The following is a 23184-nucleotide window of genomic DNA, read 5'->3' on the forward strand; positions in this document are numbered from 1 at the left end:
CTCACCTTGCAGCAGAAAGTAGTCCGGGGCTGTGCGCTTCAAGGCGGCTTTGGCTTTCTCTCCACTCCAATCCACTTCCAGCGCCTCTTTTACAGGGCAGAAAAGCACTTTCTGTGGGAAAAGGCAGAGTGCTCAGGAACAAGCATACTGGTTTGAATCAGAGCTGAAGCTCTTTTCCAGCTGGGACAAATTTCAATATTCAAAGTCTTATTCTGTGAAGCCAGTCCCCACTAAAACTCAGGAAATACTTCCTGCTTCCTACTATAGTGACAGAAGTATGGACATGTGCTCCCTATGTGGGAAGATGACAAAGTCAATTTCCTAAGACCTTTGGTCTCACTATGTAGCTCAGGCTGAAACCATGTAGACCAGGCTGGCCTCAAACTTGCAGAGATCCTCCTGTTTCAGCCTCCCAAAGAACCAGACACAACCTGGATGAGGTGGTACACAGGACTTAATTCCAGGACCTAGGCAGGGGACTAAGGCAGGAGGATGGCAAGTTTGAGGCCAGCCAGCTTGAGCTACTACACAGCAAAACTCAAATCTCAAAAATTGGGGGGGGACGGGGGGAGAGGATTCTTTATAATTATGATCAAGAAAACTAAAATTTAGCCAGGCGGTGGAGGCAATCACCTTTATTCCCAGCACTCAGGATCTCTTGAGTTTAAGGCCAACCTAGTGTACAAAGTGAGTTTTAGGATAGCCAGGGCTGTTACACAGAGAAACCCTGACTAGAAAAAACAAGAAAGAGCCTATGTGGGCTAGAGAGATAGCATAGCAGTTAACTGCACATACTGTTCTTGCAGGGGAACTAACTTCAATTCCTATAATTCCCATTCCAAGAGATCTGAAGTCTCTGGCCTGCACCTGCACAGACATCTAAACACACATGTAATTAAAAATAAAATAAACTGGATCCCTGCCCTCCACCCCACCTCACCCCGCCCCAAGACAGGGTTTCTCTGTGTAACTCTGGCTGTCCTGGAACTCACTCTATAGACAAGGCTGTCCTCAAACTCAGAGATCCACCTGCCTCTGCCTCCCTAGTGCTGAGATTAACGGCCACTACTACCCAGCTAAAATAAACATTTTTTAAAAACCCAAACATCACTTACTTTTCCCTGAGTAATACAGTCCAAAAGTTGAACCTTTCCACCCTCACACCAAGACATTTTCTGGGAAAGGAATTTCCAAGCAAGAATGCAGGAGATGGCTGTCCTGGGTGAAAGGTCTAAGCAGATATTATAAGAAGGCCATCCCCATAGAAATAGTAACAGGACACTGGTTCCATCCAGTGGCTGACACAAGCAAATATTGGAATCTGGGAAGCCCAAGCTTGCCTATCAGAAGAGAGTAACACACGGAACAGTAAGAAACTAGAATGAACATTGTGCTGAGAGGTACTGGTATGAACTCATTGGCAATATATAGAGAAATAAATGTAGCTGGTTACTGGTTAGGCATGTTGTAGGCTTGTAATCCCAGCACTCAGAGGCAAGCTGGCTAGATGCACTAGCTGAATTGGTGAGCTCCGGGTTCAAGCACATGAATTGAACACAGCTACAAGACAACCTGATTTTAACCTTAGGTAGCTTCTATGTGCAACTTGTAGCTGCACATATGTATAACTCATATGCGAATAAGCATGGACAGTAGAAATGTGGAGTACCCACTCATCCAAATTTAAGACTCATTAGAAGTTGGTGAGAAATGAGATAGAGTTGGCTCAGCAGCAAAGAGCACTGACTGCTCTTGCATCAGACTGGGGTTTGATTCTCACCATCCATAGGGCAGATCACAACTCCAGTCCCAGGGAATCTGACCCCTCTTCTGGCCTCCATAAAAACTGCATGGATGCGGTACATATATATTCATGCAGGCATAACACCCAAACACATATAAAACAAAGGGGAAACATTTTATTTTGGCTTTTCAAGACAGGGTAGCCCTGGCTGTCCTGGAACTCACCGAGGACCAGGATGTCCTGAAATTGGGATATCCCCCTGCCTCTGACTCCCAAGTGCTGGGATTAAAGGCGTTGCCACCACTGTCTGTTGGAAAAAAATAAAACAAAAACAAAAACAAACAAACAAACAAACAAACAAAAAACCCCCACCATGGTGGGGCCTATGTATAATCCCAGTACATGGGAGGTAGAAGGAAGAATGCCAACCTCAAGGTCATCCTGAGCTATATAGTGAGACCCTGTCTGAAAAGAAGAAAGTATTCTAACAAATGACAACTACAAGCTGGACAATTTTCACTCAACAGCATAGCTGAAACAAAGCCCGAGGTTATCTATCAAGTGTTACTGTTACATGCTACTGGCCATGGAATGTAAATTGGTAAAAATATTCAAGAGTAATTAACAGAATATGAGAATGTTTAAGATGCCCTTATCCTAATTTTACCCTACAGAAATTAACACAATTGCCCAAGTAGATTATATACAGTCTCACATGCACAAATAGAATGCTTACCACAGCAATTTCTAACAGGAAAAGTTTGCATACCTGAATGCCATCAACAGTACATAAACAGTAATGTATTCACACAACAGAAGCCCTGCAGTGCTGTCCAAGAGGACTTGTTATGATACGGTAGGTCATGTATACATGCTGTGCAACTCCCATGCCAGCAGCTACAGGTGTTTACTCAGCACTAAAGGTGTCTGGTTTTATGCTGTATTTCATGTTATATAGCCGTATGTGCCTAGCAACTACCATAAAGGACAGCAAAGCTCCACAAAGACACACAAACAGATGGCCTCACCAATAATGTCGCTCTTACAAAGCAGGTGACAGCACACGTGCAACATGAACTAGTTCGGAAACAGTGAAGAGACGTGGAGAGCACATCTAGACAGAGCTTACACATGCAGACATGAGAAGAAAAGCAAGGGAAGGAGACCAACTGCTGACAGTCGTTACTTACACTGAGAGAGAAAGGCTCAGCCACAGAGATGTTTGCTACTTTAACTTGGTAGTATAGATGGTGCTAGCTAACAGTTTTAGTTCACGCTTAAACTCCTGTACACAAAGCTGCTTTCTTCTTTTTTTTAAACAGTAACTTTAAAAACAAACCATTTACTTATTTACTTCAGATGTATGAATGTTGTGCACCACATGCATGCCTGATGGACCCTCTGGAACTTGGGCCCTCTGTAAGAGCTACATGTACTCTGAAACACTGAGCCATCTCTCCAGACCCAAAGCTGAGTTCTTTGTATCTACAAACATACGATTAAACTCAAAGGCAAGTAAGGATGAATGGGAACCGCCCCCTTCAGGTGACTTTTTAATCCACTCACACTCCCTAGCAGCCTCATAGTCCCCTGTTTAGTAGTAGAATAAAGCCAAGAATACAGAAAAGGGAGACAGAGCAGTATGCTAACACTGAGAATGTGGGTGTCCAATGAAGACAGTGGTTGTTCTATTATGACTGATAATCTGCAAGGATGTGGCATCTATCTGTACATGAAATAAATACACAGTAACATACATATTTACACATGTATCAGATACAGTGGCAACAGTTACAATGGTGCACCCTATATGCTCAGAATTCTGAAGCAGAAAGGCTGAAAGGACAAGGCCTCTGGCTACGGACAGAGTTCAAATCCAGCTGGGATATCCTTTTTGAGTCACTGGGAGAGGGGAAGGAGAGAGAAATGGAGGGGAGGGATCAACAATTGGACAGCCCCCACCTTCCATGATTACTAAGATGATGAGGGCTAAGCCTTTCTGTGTTCACTTCACTAGAACTGAGGCATTTTTCCCCACAAGGTAAGACACCATGCCCCATCTCAGCTAGCTGTCCTCCCGAGATAATCTGGTACCAGTATCGCACCAAACTCTGCAGATACCAGTGTACTGCATGCCTCTAAACCAGTAGTTCTCAACCTTCCTAATGCTGCAACCCTTTAATATAGTTGTTCATGTTGTGGTGACCCAACCATAAAACTATTTTCTTTTTTTGGTTTTTCAAGACACGGTTTCTCTGTGTGGTCCTGGCTGTCCTGGAGGAACTGGCTCTGTATCCCAGGCTGGCCTTGAACTCAGATATCCACCTGTCTCTGCCTCCAAGTGCTGGGATTAAAGGTGTGCACCATGACCACTCAGCCATCAAGCTATTTTCATTGCTACTTCACTACTGTAATTTGGCCACTGCTATGAATCATAGTGTAAATATCTGTGTTTTCTGATGGTCTTAGGAAACCCTGTGAAAGGGTCATTTGACCCCCGACAGGTTGAGAATCTCTGCTCTGAACCAAGAAGATCTTGATACCTGGGAGGGCCATAACCCTCACTGGCCTGGAGGTTACTGTCTTGACAATTCAGTGAGTCACTTCTAAGTGTTTCTGAGCAAATTCCTTATCTTCTTTGGAATTCTGTTCTAGGATAAAGTCCAAAAAACTAATGTACTGAACATAGTCCATTCCATAAACTAGGTTTAAAATGACAAAGATCTCCTTCAGGGTAGTCATTTTCTGCTACACAAGTGCCACTACACCAAACTCTATTTCTTGACTATGACTGTGCTAAGCACTGGCCTAGGAATATGGCAATAAACAAAAACTTCCCTGCCCTTAGGGACTAAAATCTAATTTTTTAGAAGCTCATTTATTTGTTCGTTTGTTTATTTATTGTGTGTGCACAAGGAAGTCAGAGGCCAATTTGCAGGAGTTGATTTTCTCCTTCTACCATGTGTGTCCTGGAGATCCAACTTCGGTCATCTGGTTTGGTGACAAGTCCCTTTACTCACTGAACTGCCACCTCACCAGCTCAGAGACCAAAGTCTAAAGGGAGGATTAGGGCTGGAGCTCAATGGTAAAGGAACTGTCTATAGCACTTAAGAGGACACGGACATGCATAGACACAGAGTAAACAAATGTATTTTTAAAACCAAAATATCAAAAAAGATGCTAACAAACTCCTGAATGCCAACTGCCTGCAGTCAGGCCTTCCTTTCCTACTGCCCTATTTATCACAGGCACATGTGTGCTAGAAAGGCCTGAGCTTCCTAGATGTGTGAAAACCACAAGCTATGTTTTTCCTCCTTGTTTTTTGAAGTTTCTAATTTAGGAGCACACCATGTACCTTGAACCCCAAAGTGGTTTTACAACATTTGATTGAACCTAGGACAAGTGGGAGGAGAGAGGGACTCTGACAGACACCTTTCACAGGAAACAGGAAGTAGCTGCTTCCCCCACCCCATCCTGCAATCTCTGGGTAGAGCCCAACTAGTTATTCTGTACAATTTAGGAAACCTTAAAATCTGGGTGGAGGAACTTAACTGGTAAGAACTTCAAAATCCCAGGGCTGCCTGGCCTGGTGGGATTCACCTTTAGGCCCAGCACTCAGAGACAGGCAGGAAGATCTGGGTGAGCATGGTCAACATTCTGAGTTCCAGGTCAGCCAGGGCTGCACAATGAGAACCTGTCTCAAAAATTTTAAATGAAATAAAATCCCAAGGCCCTCTCTGCCCAAATGGAGGAGCTGTTACTGTCAGGTGGCAAAGGCACAGGACCAGACACTGCCACACCCTGCGCTGGCCCTGTGTTATTGGTGAGACACACAAAGACAAGGTCTGGAATCCAGGGGATTGTCAGAGGAATGTGCTGCATGCCGTGCACACTCAAGGGCTCAGGACTGGAATCCTAGCTGCACAGTCCCATTGTAACAGCTGACTAACAATGTCAGCTGGGGAATATTTTGATATCTTCAATTTCTGCCCCTTGTAAGGAAGACACTGCACAAAAGGCAAAGTGCCGGCAGAGCCCTCTGGAATGGCACACCAAGGCTGCCAAGTACTGGCCTGGGCTCCCCACATTCTCCTCATAGTGAGATAAAGTGGCTCCCAAAAGAGGCTTCCATATCCACCCTAGAGGGCACTATCAGAAATGACTCCAGGGAAACTTCCAGCTGTGAATGGCTAACAAAGCAAGGGCTTTTTCCATTTGAATGCAAAAAGCAGACCTCAATCAGAGAAGGCCCTTAAGCCATAAAACCCCTTCACACCAGGGCCAAGTGTCACACTTGTAAGAGGGTGTGATTTATAAACTGACAGAGCTGCCCACAAAGCTCCTTTTGTGCCCCTCCATTTGTTAACAATGTCTCTCCCCACCAAACTCAGGCAGCCATGCAGAGAAAGACTGACTGGGCCTCAAAAAGAAAGGACCCCAGGTTTGGCCCAAACTCTAATGTTCACTCTGGGTAATTACAGTCCTGTGAATAGACACTAAAATTAGAGCTTAATAATTCCTCTGCATCAGGCTCACAGATAAAGCTATCCCAACACAAACACAAAAGTAAGGGAAAGAAAATGCACAGCTGTCTTGCCAGAGGCCTTAGTCCCACTTCTGAGGATTCTGAATTCTACGGACCCTCAACCCCCAATGCAACTTAAACTGGACATTCCAACCAGCTGGTTTTCTTTCAACATTTAAATCTACAAGGTAAATATGAGCTTGGTCGCATCATTTCTCAGTTTAACAAAACCAACACCAGGCACTTTAAATTGTTTTCTCCAGTACAAGATTCCCTTTTCTAACACCAGCTAGAGGCACCATTGCCTTCTGACCCCTTTCCTAACTGCTTTCTCCAAAATGAGATTAAACACTGCATCAGACCCAAACACTGCCTAAAGCCCTAACGTAAACCTCATTAAAAAGTACACAGTGGCCCTGAGACCCAGCTGTAGAGCTTGCTAACCCAGCACGTGTTCAGCCCCTAGGTTCTACACCCAATCCTGGGAGGGGAGGACAGGGGACAGCAACAAGAAACACACACAGCACCAGTGATAACTACACACATATGAAAGAAGACCTTTCTGTTTGTTTCGAAAAAAATCGCATGTAGCCCAGGCTAACATGGAACTGGGGCAAATGGCTTTGAATTTCTGACCCCTAGTCTTTATCTCCCCCCCCCCCCCCCCCCCCCCCCCCCCCCGTTTTTCAAGACAGGGTTTCTCTGTAGTTTTGCGCCTTTCCTGGAACTCCCTTTGGAGACCAGGCTGGCCTCGAACTCACAGAGATCTGCCTGCCTCTGCCTCCCGAGTGCTGGAATTAAAGGCGTGCGCCACCACCGCCCCAGCTTAGTCTCTATCTCCTGGGATTACAGGCATGAACTGCCATGCTGGGTTTATGTATCACAGGGTTAAACCCAGGTCCCAACAAGGGCGAGCTCCAGCCCCACTCTTCATCTTTATGAGACAGAATCTATCACTGAACCTAGAACTCACTACACTGACTGGCCAGCAAGCTCCAGGAATCCTCTTGTCTCCAACATCCGGGCACTGGGTTTAAAGAGATGCTATGCTCAGCTTCCCCACCCCCACCCCCCGTATCTGGGGACGAACTTGGTCATCATGCTTATACAGCAAACACTATCGACTGAGCACCTCCCCAGGTCACATAGTGGCTCACAACTGTCCTTAATTCCAGTCCAAAGGGGATCTGACTTCTAGTCTTCCAAGGGTGCTGTCACACATGGCATGCACACACACTCTCTCTCACTACTCTCTTGCATGCAAGCACGTACACGTGTACACGTGTACACACACACACACACACACACACACACACACACACACACACACACACACAACACCCATACATATAAAGGCTAAAAAAAGACTGAGCAAGACTTCAAACATGAACACCAGGTGTAGGCCAGACACACTAGCGCACATTATGTACAAATACAGTTACCAGGGAATGAAAAGGGAGGGAAAAAAATTCAAGTTTAAACTGGCTCCTTCCAAGTTAGGACCTGTACACCAATCTAAAAAAAGAAAATGATTGGGAGGGAGTGGGTGTCAAAGGAGGGAAAACGTAATGACTTCTGCTCCAGACACCAGAGGTCAAAACTGATGTCTTCTATGCTAAATAAGTTACACAAGCTTGCTATGTCTGGCCACCATGGTGCTATACCAGAACAGTACCTGAAGCAATGTGAAGAGGCTGCCAGGATTGTACGGGATTCTAACTTTCTTGAAAATCTCATTTGGAATATAAACCCATCTTCTTTGGGAGGAGCAGCAGCTATGCCCCATTAGATGGGCGGAGCCCAGTCTTGGGCCTCCCCTCAAGGGTTATCTCATTTGCAGTTATGAAGGTCCTCTCCATGCCCCAGGAGTTCTGACCTCAGCTCTTTACCTTTTTGACCATGGTTGTCTCAGATGAATCAAGTTTTGCTCTCTTGGTATCAGGTCCATCTTCTACTCCTTGACCAACTTTGGCAACTTTGGTTTTCTCTCTAGAGAGTGACAAGGGAAGGAAATCAAGTTTGAACCCTAAGTCACGTGACTGGAAAATGAATTTTAAAAATGTTATCAGCTCAGGATACGTATGTGCAAGGGCAAAAAAGCTGAGTTCAAGGCCAGCCTGGTCTACATTGTGAGTTCCAGGACAGCCAGGGCTACACAGAGAAACCCTGTCTAGGAAAAAAAAGTGCAAAACAGCTTTAGGGTCAAGGAGGCATGGATTCAAATCTCACCTCAGCCACTAAAAACCTGGTAAGTCAGTTAACCACTCTGGGAATAGCTGTCCCTGATGTGATTAGGGGAAAAGGAGGGTGTAAGCAAACTCCCTAGCATAAACAAACTCCCATAAACCAAAGAGACTGTTTTGCAAACATTCTCGAGGCACCATGACCTAAAGAACCAAACCTGGCCAAGTATGGTGGTGCACACCTTTAACCCCAGCACTTGGGAGGCAGAGGCAGGTGGATCTCTGTGAGTTCAAGGCCAGCCTGGTCTACATGAGTTCCAAGACAGCAGGGCTATTACCCAGAGAAAGTTTGTCTCAACCCCCCAAAAACAAACAACCAACCAGAATAAAGAGCCAGACCTAATTCCTCCTTCTACTATGGGAATCTCATGCTCGAATCATCAAGCCTGCTTCTGTTATAACCGTTCAATGTATAACACTCCTAGAACCAGATCTTTCTAAAGCTTTTGTGTGACTAGGGGAGGAAATGGCGAGAAAATGTTTGACCCTTTAAAATCCCCATCCGTGTCCCCACCACCCCCACTGCCGCCTCGAGACTGAGTTTCTCCGTGTAAGTCCTGGAACTCACTCTGTAGACCAGGCTAGCCTTGAACTCAGAGAGATCCACCTATCTCTGCCTCCCAAGTGCCGGGATTGAAGGTCTGTGCTACTACCATCCAGCTCAAAGTTTCATTTCACAGGCAAGAAACTTGTGGGTCAGAGAAATACCAATGACTTGCTGGAGAGGCTGAACAATGAGAGCACTGCTTAGTAGGAAGCTCTGCCCAATCAGGCCTAGGCCTCTCTGTATCGCTCACTGGCAAGGTAGGCTTCAGATGCTTGTGTGTGTGTGTGTTTGAGAGAGAGAGACAGAGAGAGAGAGAATATAGTAAATGGTGCCCAAATACCCAGCTTATAGAGTTTTATAATACTCTATCGTCTGCTATCATTCACTTAAAGGCTGTAAATAAAAACCACTGCAGGTCTTGTCATGCGAGAATTATTAAGCTCCGCAGCCTCATGTTCAAAATGAGGGATAAGGTCTGTCTGCTCTACCACAGTAGGCCCCATCTTGGATTTTTTCCAAGGCAGGCTGAATGTGCCCAAAGAGCCCCCCATTTAACCAGCAGGTACTCTCTCCACTATCTCTCCACATGCAAGCACAAACTAGGGAACAAGTGTTTTTAAACCAAGCTTGCCTTCCAAGGACAGCATATGTGGGTTGCAGCCCTTAATTTCATGAGGCTGGGATTCTCCTATGATGTCCTTTGTCCAGAACTCTGACTGCTTTGGGCTTCAGATGACATCATCATTTAAGTGTGGGGTCCACATATCCTAAAATTCTGAACCCAGAAGATAGGCGTGGTAGCGCACACCTTTGATCCTAGCACTCAGGAAGCAGGGTTAGGTGGATCTCTGAGTTGGAAGCCAGCCTGACCTACAGAGTGAGTTCCAAGACAGCCAGACAGAGAAACCCTGTCTTGAAAAAAAACAACAAAAATGTGAACCCACAAAGCACTCTTAGTAATTTGCTAATCGCTTATTTCAGAATGTTCTAAGTATTGTAGCAAAGCAAGCTACTTCATTAGGGCAATTCATTTCCTACCATAAATACTACTCCAACTGTGGAAATACTACCCACCCTCTCCTCCCAGCACTTACTCTACAAACTCATGCTCTCCAAGATTTGCAAAGGTGTACCCATGGTACCCAAAGACATCTCCTGTGAAGAACTTGATGCTGTTTCTGTGACAGATCTGGTCAACTTTAACAATGACATCCCTGGAACAGCAAGTCAGGCACACCTGCAGAGAAACAGGAACTGACTGGTAAGAGCTGAAAACTGTGAATCACTGCCCTGCTGTCTACATAAATCTTAAATTAACTGTCTCTCTGGCAAGCTTAAGACCGGTTTCAACAGGTACAACAGGTTCTTTGGGTGCTATGATTATAAGACAAAAGAGAAGCTGCAGGTTTCAGGGTGTAGAAAGTGTAAATGATATGATGGCCACTTTTGACAACTAAGAGGATTTAGCTGGAAAGTAAAACCACTCGAGAATCTGTTCCCTTAATCCAAGAACACATAAGCTACACTTCACAGTTCTCACGAAGACAGCAATATCAAAGTAATCTAAACTATTATCTAGTAATCTAAACTATTAGCTAATCTGTTAAAATCAAGCAAATTCTGGCAGCAAGTAAAACCAGTTTTTTAACAGACGCAAAGGTCATGTTTGAGGAAAACCTCCCCAACACACATGTAATCTTTTTTTAAGAAGTGTATTTCATTTAGATTATTTTTTACAACAAAGTTCTCTCAATGTAGCCTTACTGGCCTGGAACTCATTCTTGTAGACCAGGCCTCTCTCTACTTCCCAAGCACCAGGGCTAAAGGTACACACCACCACAACTGGCTATTTAATTTATTAATTATGTGTGTGAACAGATGTGGTGACGCAGACTGTAATCAAGGCACACTGGAGGCAGAGACAGAAAGATCTCTGTGAGGCCAGCCTGGTCTACAGAGTGAGTTCCAGGATAGCCAGGGCTTTGTTAGAGAGCCTGTCTCAAAAACAAACAGGAAAAGTCTCATGCACTTTTGCACTGACATAGAATTTAGCTTTTCCTTTCACCTCTGCATAGGCTTGGCACTGAGAGGAGATGAGGTTGGCTATGCCTCATTTGGCTTATTATTGTAGTTACTGTCAAGTGCATGGCCAAAGTGATGATGTGTTAAAAAGGACACAGACACATCAAGATTAGATAGATGTTGGTTGTTGGTTATCTTTACTTTTTTAAGACACAGTCAGTCAGGCACGGTGGCACACACCTTTAATCCCAGCACTTGGGAGGCAGAGGCAGGTAGATCTCTGTGTTCAAGACCAGCCTGGTCTACAGAGCAAGCTGTAGGACAATCAAGGCTGCACAGAGAAACCCTGCTCAGAACCCGCCCCACAAAAGACAGAGTCTTATGTAGCCCAGGCTGGCCTCAAACTCAGTCTTGATCTATTCCATCTGCCAAATGTTGGGATTATAGGCATGTGCCACCAAGTTTGGCTAGGTATGCTCTTTCTTAACACAAAACACAAGCTGCAGCTTGATATTTCTAACAAGTAAGTGCAGCTGGCAACAAAATTAATCAACGACTTAAGTTTTCAGTATAACACATGAGCAAAGATTCTGAAGGAAGATAAAATACTAATGCTGAAATCTAGTCTGGGGGAACATAAGCCCAAACAGAGAAGCAGCCAGTAGACAGCAGGCACCTCTCACAAACAACCACAACAGGTCCAACAGACTGGACCTACACAGAAGCATACTTTTTTTTTTTAAAGACTTATTTATTATGTATGTCTGCAGGCCAGAAGAGGGCACCAGATATCATTATAGATGGTTGTGAGCCACCATGTGGTTGCTGGGGACTGAACTCAGGACCTCTGGAAGAGCAATCAGTGCTCTTATCCACTGAGCCATCTCTCCAGCCCCACAGAAGCATACTTAATGTGTCAAGCCTAAAGAATACAAGTTGAGCCGGGCGGTGGTGGTGCACGCCTTTAATCCCAGCACTCGGGAGGCAGAGCCAGGCGGATCTCTGTGAGTTCGAGGCCAGCCTGGGCTACCAAGTGAGTTCCAGGAAAAGGCGCAAAGCTACACAGAGAAACCCTGTCTCGAAAAAACAAAAAAAACAAAAAAAAAAAGAATACAAGTTGATAAATGTACACGAGAGGAAATTCTAGCACACCTACAGTTAATTTTGCTATGTAGTCCTGGCTGGCCTCAAGCTTGGAGCAGCCCTCCTTCCTGCCTCTGATCCCAAGCACTGGGGTTACAGGTGTGAACCCACAATGAGCTTCCACTATGACTTGAACTTGCTGACTGTCCCAGCAGGCTTACACTAAGAGACTCACCGCATCAAACTGAGTGAAGAATGCCTCCGGCTTCTTCTCTATATCTTCAGTGTCCACCTTTACATCCACCATGGGGTTGAGATTCTGGGCACGTTCCAAAGAGGCCTCAGCCCTATTTCGGCCCACAGACCCAGTCCGAATCAAGAACTGAGCTCCAGGGTCTTCTGGAGATACCTAAGAAAAAAATTTTCTCCTTAATTCTTGAGTCTTTCTAGAATGTAAATCTCAAAGACACTGAGCCTATAAGGATGTTAAAATGCCCACAACCAACTACTATTACTGTTCCTACAGAAATCTGTCTAAATTGGGTATGCTAATGCACACCTTTAATTTTAGCACTCAGGAGGCAGAGGCAGGTGGATCTCTGTGAGATCAAGGCAAACCTGATCTATAAAAGTCCAGGACAGCCAGGACTGCTACCCAGAGAAACCCTGTCTAAAGAAACTGGGGGGGGGGGGGGGGGGGGGGGGGGGGGGGGGGGACACGATGGACACACAGCTGTGCATGCCTTTAATACTGGTGCTCCAGAGGCAGAAGCAGACAGACTTCTGAGTTCGAAGCCAGCCTGGTCTGCTTAGTTCCAGGACAGCCAGGGCTACACAGAGAAACCTTGTCTCAAACAAAACAAAACAAAAATCAGCCAGCATCACTGAGACAAAATCTTCTAGAAGTATTTGTTCAGGGTCAGCACACAGAAGCTGTGGTTCGGAGGTGGTCAAGACCACACCTGTGCTAGCAGCCAAACTCGACAATGTGTGAGTCCCCCAGAGGTACTGCTTTTGAAGACATGAAGGAGTCACAGAGAGCAGAGCAGCTGAGGTACAGCAGGGTCAGAGGAGGGGCTTGTGGTGAAGGTGCAGCCCAGCTGCCATAGAGATACCAGGAACAAGGACTGTAGTAGCTATGGAATGGAGCGCCTCAAGATCTTTGAAGCCCAGAAGATCCTGAGTCAAAGAAGTCTGGCGCTGAGCTTTACACTGTTGTTGGACTTTGATTTTGTTGTAACTGTACTCAGGTTTTTTCCCTCTTAGAGCAGGGAAGCATTTACTTTTTTTTTTTTTTTTTTTAAATTTTGCAGGAGCATACAGTTGAAGTCTGGGTATTTAAGAGAAATCTTGAAAGGTATTTTGCAAGTTTAAAGAAACTAAACTTTCAAAGTGTTTGAATTTTTAACTACCATGGGACTTTTACAAGTTGGGATGTTTTATATTGTAGTATCAATATGAACACCATATTGGGGACAAATTAGAAAAGTTATAGTTGAACAGTGATGATAGTTTAGTTTTTGCTTTTTTTTGTCAACTTGACAAAAGCTAGAATTATTTGGGAAGAGCAACTTCAAAATGAGAAAATGTCTTTATCAGAATGCTTACGGGCAAGTCTGTGGGGCATTTTCTTGATTAATGATTGATGTAGAAGGGCCCAGATTATTGTGGGTGGTAGCACACCTGGGCAGGTGGTCCTAGATTGCATAAAAAGCTAGCTAAGCAAGCCAGTAAGCAGCGTTCCCTATGACCTGTTTCAGTCCCTGCCTCCGAGTCCCTGCGCTGACTCCCTCAGTCATGGGGTGTGACCTGAGAGCTGCAAGCTGAAAACAACAGTTTTCTTCCCAAGTCGCTGTTGGTTACAGTGTTCACACAGCAATACAATTTCTAAGACAGACTCCTGCTCTTCTTCCTTCTGAGGCTTTAACACAGGATGGTTCACTTTTTAAAAACTGGTCATTGATGGTTAAATAGCACCCCCTTGTGTTTACAAGAGAAACTCTAAAGTCTAATGTCTCCTTTACTTAAATTTGTTGATTGTGTGTGTGTGTGTGTGTGTTTTTGTTTTTCAAGACAGGGTTTCTCTGTGTTAACAGTCCTGGCTGTCCTGGAACTCACTTGGTAGACCAGACTGGTCTCGAACTCACAGAGACTCTCCTGCCTCTGCCTCCCGAGTGCTAGGATTAAAGGCATGTGCCACAATACCTGGCTTAAATTTGTTCAGATTTCTAATTGCTAACAGAACAACTGGTTACTAGTGCTCAGTAGTAAAGTGCTTCTCTAGCGCACACAGGACCCTAAATCTGACCTCCCTGAATTGGAGGAACACCCTAACCCCCCAGGTAGGGGAGTGGAGGCAAGCAGAGAAATTGACTTCATTATTAAAGGTAGATGTCAGCAGAGCCTCAAAGACCAGGACTACTAGTAAGCAAATTCCATATCACTCCAAGTATTTCACTCACAAAACATCTAACTTAGCAAATGACTTCACCACCTCACCAGAACCAGTAAGTCATCTCCCATCACCACCACCCCAATCACCTACTAACTGTCCAAAGCACACATCCTTCCTTATATCAAGAAAATGGACCAATTTTTCAGACCAACCCTCTACCAGTGTCATGTTTTTAAGTTACCACATCCTGTTCTTCAGGGATCATTCCCTACTGCAAGGCTGAAATCTATGATTAAGGGCAAGGGTCCTGGACCATTCAGGTTAGATTCAAATCCTCAATTCAAATCTTGGTTCAACCACTGACTGTTATTATCTACATATACAGAAACATGTGATACAGATGCTTATCATTCAACAGATAACACCTACCACATAATGTTCTGCCATTCTAGTCTCTATAAGGCCCTCTGAGATACAGCTGTGTGTAAGTCTATCTCAGGGATATTCACTTCAGTAGGCAAAATTCCATAGAACAATTCACTGACCCTATAGCCAAGTCCACATGATTCCACAGTCTTCTAAACTATTTTGCACCACTGCCTCCCAGGGGTGTTCTTAGGGAAATTGCAGGAGGAAAAGCATGGTGTATTTATGGACTGTTAAATTTATCTGATGGGAGTTGAGCTAGTTAAGCTGACCAGCACTAGACTACAGGAAGTCCATTAGAAACCATGCCTAACTCTAAGCCTGGAGTGCTTTTATATTATCACTGCTCAGGTTCTCTACAATGTAGCTGGGGTTGAGAACCACTACTTCAAGGAGAAGGCACTGTGGTCCTCCATGTAGGGGAAGAAAATCCATCTGTGCCTCCCAACACTGGACAGCCCTTGGTATTCTTCTGACATGGCATCAGAACCACATCACTCACCTCCTGGTATAGGATGGACCCACTGGAGTCCCACAGCCAGATGATGGTTTGGGAAATCCCATTTATACTTTCGATACCAAGAGCTGCCAGTTACAAAGCGTCTGGGCAGGTGTACTAATCCTCTAGATGTGCTCCTGCCTGTAGAGGGCACTGTAGTCTTAGATATGTCCTCTGTCCTGACTGCCTGCTCACAGTAATGTACTTCCTTAGGGTTTCTTTCATTTCTAAATGCTTGTCATCTGAGAGTTTGGATATGTAGCTGAGGATGACTTCAAACCTGCAGCGATCCTCCTGCAGCTGCTTCTTAAGTGCTGGGATTACAGGTATGTACCACCATGCCACTCTCCCCTTAGGTTTAACTTAAAAATCAATTTTTAGTTGGGGATATAGCCCAGTTGACATAGTATTTGCCTAGCAAGCATAAAACCCTGGGTTTGACTGCCAATGCTTCATAAGTAGAGTACGGTAGCTCTTGCCTATAATAATAGCACTGGAGAAGTGGAGGCAAGATCAGAAATTCAAGGTTACCTTCAACTGAAGTTTGGGGTCAGCTTTAGCTAACTGAAATCCTACCTCAGTAACAATAAAAATGCCAGGCCCAATGGTGCATTCCTTTAATCTCAGCACTATGGAGGCAAAGGCAGGCTGACCACTGTGAGTTTGAAGTCAGCTTGGTCTACATACAAAGTGCCAAGCCAGCTCTTACATAGTTGAGAGCTAGTCTTAAAAAGAGTTGCAGCTGCCTGGCATGGTGAAGCATGCCTTTAATCTCAGCACTCAGGAGGCAGAGGCAGGCTGGTCTACATAGAGAGAACGTGCTTCAAAACAAACAAACAAATAAAAGAAGTTGTGGCTGTAACACTAAGTAAGTGAAGCCCATGTTCCTCTTATATTGCAGTAGAAAGTTGTAGATTTTTGAGACAGTCTCATGTATCTCTGAGGCTACACTGCAAGTTCCAAGGCAGCCTGAACTACACAGTGAGTCCCTGCCTCAAAAGACCAAGAAGCAAGCAAAGAAACAAAAATTGTTAGAAAACCTCCATGTCCCTGAGGCGTGAAGATGTGTAAAGAAGCACCTTCACCCTGAAGGAAGGACAGGCTGGAGACACTGCACCAGAACCAGGCGCTGCTCTAGTATCTCCACACCCTGCTCAGTTAATACTGAATGCTCACTGTTCTCCTCTGTGTAAGCAGTCTATACACCTTCTCTCTGATTCAGTATTTCTCAAAATAACGTTAGTGAACCATCTACACCAAGATTAAGTCCTTTTTTTTTTTGAGAGTTGCACTTACGTAGCAAACACCAAACTTGAACTTGCAACCCTGCCTCAATCTCCTGAGTGTTGAGATTATTAGGTGTGTGCCATGAGACATCTTTTTTTTTTGGGGGGGGGGGTTGGTTTTTTGAGACAGGGTTCTCTGTGTAGCTTTGTGCCTTTCCTGGCCCTGCCTCCTGAGTGCTGGGATTAAAGACGTGCACCACCACCGCCCGGCTGAGACATGTACCCATTCCTGAACCACCCCAGAACTTCTGAATCAGCAGCTCAGGAGTGAGGGCCGTACATAGGCCTCAAGGCTTTAGTCTCCCAGCACAGTGCCACTGAACCTAGCTTGGCACTGCAGCACGCACAGCACTGCATCTTGAGGGGAGACGGGGCGAGCAGAGGGATACATACCTGCTCATGATCCAGCATGGTCAGTCCTTTCACTCCTGCCAGGATAAGATTCTTAGCAATTTCAGCCCCAAGTCCTTTCATGACGACAATCAGCACCCGGGAAGCTCGAAGCCTGTAGACACAGGCTATGTTAATTAATGACTCCAAACAGTGGGATGTGTTCAATCACAGGACAACAAAAAAAAAACTTTATTTTCACTATATGCACTGAAGTACCACTGAACCTTCACATCTAGGAAAATGGGTTCCAAACAATCCTGCACAGAATATTACTCCTTTTTTTTGCTTGTTTGTTTGTTTTTCGAGACAGGGTTTCTCTGCATAGCTTTGGAGCCTGTCCTGGAACTCGCTCTGTAGCCCAGGCTGGCCTCGAACTCAGAGATCCACCTGGCTCTGCCTCCCTAGTGCTGGGATTAAAGGCGTGCAACACCACCACCATTGGCCTAGAACATTACTTCTTTATTGAGCACCTACCATAACATGCACCTTCTCTACAGTGTGCAAACAGCAGTCCATAAGATAGCTCTTCAAGCATAAGACTTGAAGAGTCTTATGGGGCTGGTAGAATTTGGCCTTTCACATGAGCTCCTACATGGATCCCAAGAACCACAAAGAAATAAAATTTTAAAAAGGACAAAGGAAGATTTGAATTTTAAACAGAACAGTGATAATGATGAAAACCTTTCAGACCAAGCAGCTGAGGTAGGAAGGATCTCCAGAAGCTCAAGTCCAGACTCGATTACAGAGAACTTGTCTCAACAAAAGGAAACTTGGAGGAGGTGCTTTTTAATCAAAAGGAAATACATAACTAATCAACATACAGATAGTTGAAAAGAAACCATTCCAACTACAGAAAACTACACGTGTAAACACACAAGCTCAGGAAAAGGATGCCTGGCTCAACATGTTTCAGATACAACAAGAACAGAGGCTGCAAAGCAATGCCCAAGGAACACACGCCAGGGATGAGAATGAGGGGCATGACATGAGGGCTTGGTGGGCACTAGAAGGGTTCTGGACTCAATTCTAAGGCATGTGGTGAGAAGATAATGTCACAGTTAACAGAAGACTGGTTATGTTATGTACGCGTACCCTCTCAAAGAGGTGCTGAAAAGGGCAAGTATATTTACTATGAACTGAGGACTGAACTCAGGGGCTCTGGCATAGAAGGCAAGTGCTTTAGCAATGAAATATAACCCCAGCTCGGCAAGAGGAACATTATTTAATCTGGAGCACACAAGCAAAACACATGACAGCATGAAAGTGTGTTTAAGAATGAGAAGGTGTCGGTGCACACCTGTGATTCCAGCACCGGGGAGGTGGAAACAGGGTAAGGGGGTAGGTTCGGAGTCATGTCCGGCTACACAGTAAGTGAGGCCAACCTGAGCATAACAAAACATCGGGTAGGGGAACTGTTTTGATCTCTGTCAAGAGAAAGAAAATGAGACCAAAAAAAAAAAGTAACCCAGTTGTGAGAGGCAGGATTGTTTCACAGTCTCCTGAAAGTCTTGATCCACAACTATCTAAAGTCAGAATTTATCAAGTCTGAGAGGGCAATTCAGACCTTGCTTCTGCACTGTTGGACAAGGCCCTAAGGACCAGGTAGTGCAGTCCATCACAGCCACACTGGGGTTGTGGCGATTCAAGGCTTCTAGCAACCCCAGTGTTGCTGTCCTGGGTCTGCACACAGCAGACCAGCTCTGTTCAAGTGCCAGCATCTGGAGAACACCAGGGGCTCTTTTCCAAAATTACCCTGATGATCATGAGTGCTTGCTTACACAGAATTACATTTAGGAGCCTTTAATAATTACAGTGGCCATCAGAGTGCTGGGGTGCATCCCTACAATCCCAACACTCTAGAGTCTAAGGCAGAAGGATTGGGAGTTTGAGGCCAGCCTGGGTTATGGCACTATATAATTCTAAAGCTACAAACAAAAACAAAGCTGGACATGGTGGGGGAGCACCCTATAATCCCAGGTACTTGGAACTCAAGGTTATCCTTTACCTGAGGTCAGCCTGAGTTTTGAGAGTCTTTCTAACAAAAAAAGAATCAGCAAGGCGTGATGATGCACACCACACTAGTTTATAAGACAGCCAACATTATGACTATGTAGTAGAAAGGAATACTCTCAAAAGGAAACTCTAAGTTATCATTTAGCCGGGCTTGGTGGTACTCACCTTTAATTCCAGCACTGAGGAGGCAGAGGCAGGTGGATCTCTGTTAGTTCAAGGTCAGCCTGGTCTACATAGCAAGTTCTAGTACAGCCACAGCTACATAGTAAGACCCTGTCTCCAAAACACACACACATAGATAGATAGATAGATAGATAGATAGATAGATAGATAGATAGATAAAGTTTGTGTGGTGTGTACATGTACGAGTGAGATCACAGTACATTTTTTTTTTTGGTTTTTCGAGACAGGGTTTCTCTGTGTAGCTTTGCGCCTTTCCTGGATCTCGCTCTGTAGCCCAGGCTGGCCTCGAACTCACAGAGATCCACCTGCCTCTGCCTCCCGAGTGCTGGGATTAAAGGCGTGCACCACCACCGCCTGGCCACAGTAAACTTTTAGAAGTTGGTTGGCTCTCTCCTTCCCCCATGGTTTCCAAACAAGCACTTATTGTTTACCAACTACACTCAAGAGGCAGACAGAGGCAGGCAAATCTCTGTGAGTTCGAGGCCCAGTCTGGTCTACAAAGTGAGTTCCAGGACAGTCAGAGCTAAACAGAGAAACTCTATCTCCAAAAAAAAAGGGGGCAGATAAATGCAGGCACATAACTGCAAATGTAAAGCCATCTTGGTCATCAAACTGAGTTTCAAGCTTGTCAGGATCACAAACAAAAGCATCCTCTAGATTCTAGAGCAATACCTGGCATGTAACAAATGCTCCACAGGTGTTACTACAGACTTACTGAACCCCTCAACCTCACCACCTTCATTACAAAAGCCTGGCTAGCCATACACTGGAATCTGTATTTTCAGCACCCACTCTCAGAAAGAACTGAGACTTGGTCTCATTCACCCCAAGTTGCCCTAAAACTATGCAGCAGAGGACAGCCTTGAACTGTGACCCTCCTGCCCCTCTCTATCTCTGGTACACTAATAGGTGTGCACCTTCTTGCCCAGCACATGTGGTACTAGGATCAAACCCAGGGCTTCATACACACAAGGAAGACAAGCAACTGAGTTCATTGCCAGCTGATAAAATCTACAGCTCACATTTAGTTGTTCAGAACTTACCTACACACTACTTTACTAGTTTTATCTCCTATTATTATCAGATTACTTACCCCCCAAACCATGCCCTCAGCCATTCCATCTCCAGACTTCAAAATCACATTTCACACTCCCTTAAACACATGACCTCTTCCTCCCTAGCCTACTCAAGCTCCCTCACCCCAGTGCTATTCCTCAGCGCCCATGGTGGTTAATAGTCACTGACAACTTAGATTTAGAATCACCATGTACACACAGCTCTGGGTATGTTCTATGTTTGTTTGTTTGTTTTTCGAGACAGGGTTTCTCTGTGTAGTTTTAGAGTCTGTCCTGGATCTAACTTTGTAGACCAGGCTGGCCTCAAACTCACAGAGATCCAATTGGCTCTGCCTCCCATGTGCTGAGATTAAAAGTATGCGCCACCACAGCCTGGCCCTGTGTGTGACATTTATAGGAAGGTTCAATGGGATGGGCAATGACGGTGGCACACACCTTTAATCCCGAGCACTCAGGCAGAGACAGGTGTGTTGAGGCAGCCTGGTCTACAGAGCTAGTTCTACAACAGCCAGGGCTACACAAAGAAACCCTGTCTCAAAAAAAAAAAAGTTCAATAGAAGATGGCAGACCTACCCTGACTGTGACACCATCAGTGGAGTGGATCCCCATTCAATAAAAAAGACAAAGAGGGGCTCTGGTTCTACAAGCAAAAGTGCTTTCTGCCTGAGGATGTAGGCCTGAGGACATGAGTGCTATTTTCTCTCAGAAGCCACAAAGTTGGTAGAGAACCAAGTCCACAAAGTTGCCCTCTAAGCTCCACACACACATGCCAAGATATGTAACCTCCCACAGACATTCAATAATAAATAAAATTCCCAGCACTCAGGGGCAGCAGCAAGTAGGATCTCTGTGAGTTCAGGATTAGCCTGGTCTACCAAGCTACTTCCTAGACCCTGTCTCAAAACAAACAAAAATAAGCCGGGCGGTGGTGGCGCATGCCTTTAATCCCAGCACTCGGGAGGCAGAGCCAGGCGGATCTCTGTGAGTTCGAGGCCAGCCTGGGCTACCAAGTGAGTTCCAGGAAAGGCGCAAAGCTACACAGAGAAACCCTGTCTCGAAAAAAAAAAAAAAAAAATAGTAAGTTTAAAAAGGAGGCGGGGGCCAGGCAGGGGTGGCACACGCCTTTAGTCCCAGCACTAGAGAGGCAGAGGCAGCCGGATCTCTGTGAGTTCCAGGACAGGCTCCAAAGCTACAACAGAGAAACCCTGTCTCAAAAAAAAGAAAGAAAGAAAAGAATAGAAAAAGAAAAAGGAGGCGGGGAACAGAGTACTGACTATTCACCTTTCCTGACTAGCTGCAATGCCACCAGCTGTCTGTCACACATCCCTGCTGCCTGGCTTTCTTGCCATGATGGACTGTACCCTCAAAACAAATCACAGCAATGAGAAAATGTTAACACACAGGCCTTTCTTTTTAAATTTTTATTATTTTGTGTGGATGTATGCCATGCCCATATGTGGAGATCAGATGAAACTCAGGAGTCCATTCTATTCTTCCACTAGGTGGGTCCCTGAGACTGAAACCATGTTGTCAGGTTTTGCAGCAAATGCCTTTACCTGCCGAGCCAGTCCTGGAGGCCTTTCCTACCATGGCACACTCAAGGGAAAATGACCTCTCCAGAACTTTCCTTGCAGCAGAAACATTAAAGGTCTCTAACAGGTTTAATAGAGCAGGCTTGTCATCCCAGCTGCTCAGGAGGCCGAGGCAGGAGGATCAAAAGTACAGAGTGAAGCTAGCTGGGAGAGATGGCTCACACCTAAAATGAGACAGAGTGTGAGACCCTGAAAACACTAAAAAGAGGTTGTTATGTGTACATATTTACAGAAAGAAAAGGGTTCTGACCTGTTTCGGGTAACTGAAAGGCTTCTCCTGTTCCCCACCCCACAACCATTACAACATAGCTCTTCAGAACAAGTGGTCTGGAATTGTTCACTTTATTCAACAGCAATCAAAAATGAGTATCATATTTTTAATCTTAACCACACACAGACGCCAGGGCCCCAGAGACTATAGCTTACTTATGGCTCAATTACATGAAAAGGGCTTAAAACACTACTTGGCACACAGTCAGCACTTAATGAAGTAGCTATTATTCATAATCTCTGAAGTAGCAATTCTCCATCTAGGAATCAATCCTACAGAAGTACATGAGCATAGAAATTACACACAAGCTTTCAGTGGCAATACTGTAGCCAATGAAGTTTGTTCGAGGGACAAGAGAGTTGAAAAAACATGCACAACATAACACAGAAGTGTACCGTCTTCCCCCTGCCCAAACTATATCCTGACCTATGCAATCATCAGTTCTCACCCACAAAATTCAACAGGACCCAGGAGTAAGCAAGCACATGTAGTTCCAGCTGTGTAAGAAGCTGGGGTAGGGGGCTGGAGAGATGGCTCAGAGGTTAAGAGCAGCGACTGCTCTTCCAGAGGTCCTGAGTTCAATTCCCAGCACCCACATGGTGGCTCACAACCATCTATAATGAGATCTGGCACCCCCTTCTGTACACATAATAAATAAATAAATCTTAAAAAAAAGAAGCTGGGGCAGAAAGATAATTACTTGAACCCAGGAAGAACAAAGCAAGACCCTGTTTCTTTCTCTAAAAATAAGATTTATTAATTACTTTGCTGTATTTGCTTGCATGTCATTCTTTTTCCTTGGTTTTTTTTTTTTTTTTTGTGTGTGTGTGTGTGTGTGTGTGTGTGTGTGTGTGTGTGTGTGCGCGCGCGCGCGCGCAGGAGTCAC

General features: G+C 45.0%; 1 protein-coding gene across 2 annotated transcripts in view; it reads right to left on the reverse strand.

The window, feature by feature from the left end:
* The window catches only part of Sae1 (SUMO1 activating enzyme subunit 1), a 54715-nt gene that overhangs the window by 27522 nt on the left and 4009 nt on the right, over positions 1 to 23184 (reverse strand). For both annotated transcript variants that reach the window (XM_052761116.1, XM_052761117.1), the window contains exons 2-6: positions 17164 to 17275; positions 12400 to 12573; positions 10154 to 10296; positions 8159 to 8258; positions 6 to 111 (exon numbers count right to left, since the gene is read on the reverse strand). In XM_052761116.1, the coding sequence (XP_052617076.1) occupies positions 6 to 111; positions 8159 to 8258; positions 10154 to 10296; positions 12400 to 12573; positions 17164 to 17275 (635 nt within the window). The remainder of the gene's footprint in view (positions 1 to 5; positions 112 to 8158; positions 8259 to 10153; positions 10297 to 12399; positions 12574 to 17163; positions 17276 to 23184) is intronic.

The sequence above is a fragment of the Peromyscus californicus genome, unplaced genomic scaffold, assembly GCF_007827085.1.
Source record: "Peromyscus californicus insignis strain IS unplaced genomic scaffold, ASM782708v3 Scaffold_4__1_contigs__length_199733344, whole genome shotgun sequence".
In the NCBI taxonomy this organism is placed as follows: Eukaryota; Metazoa; Chordata; class Mammalia; order Rodentia; family Cricetidae; genus Peromyscus; species Peromyscus californicus.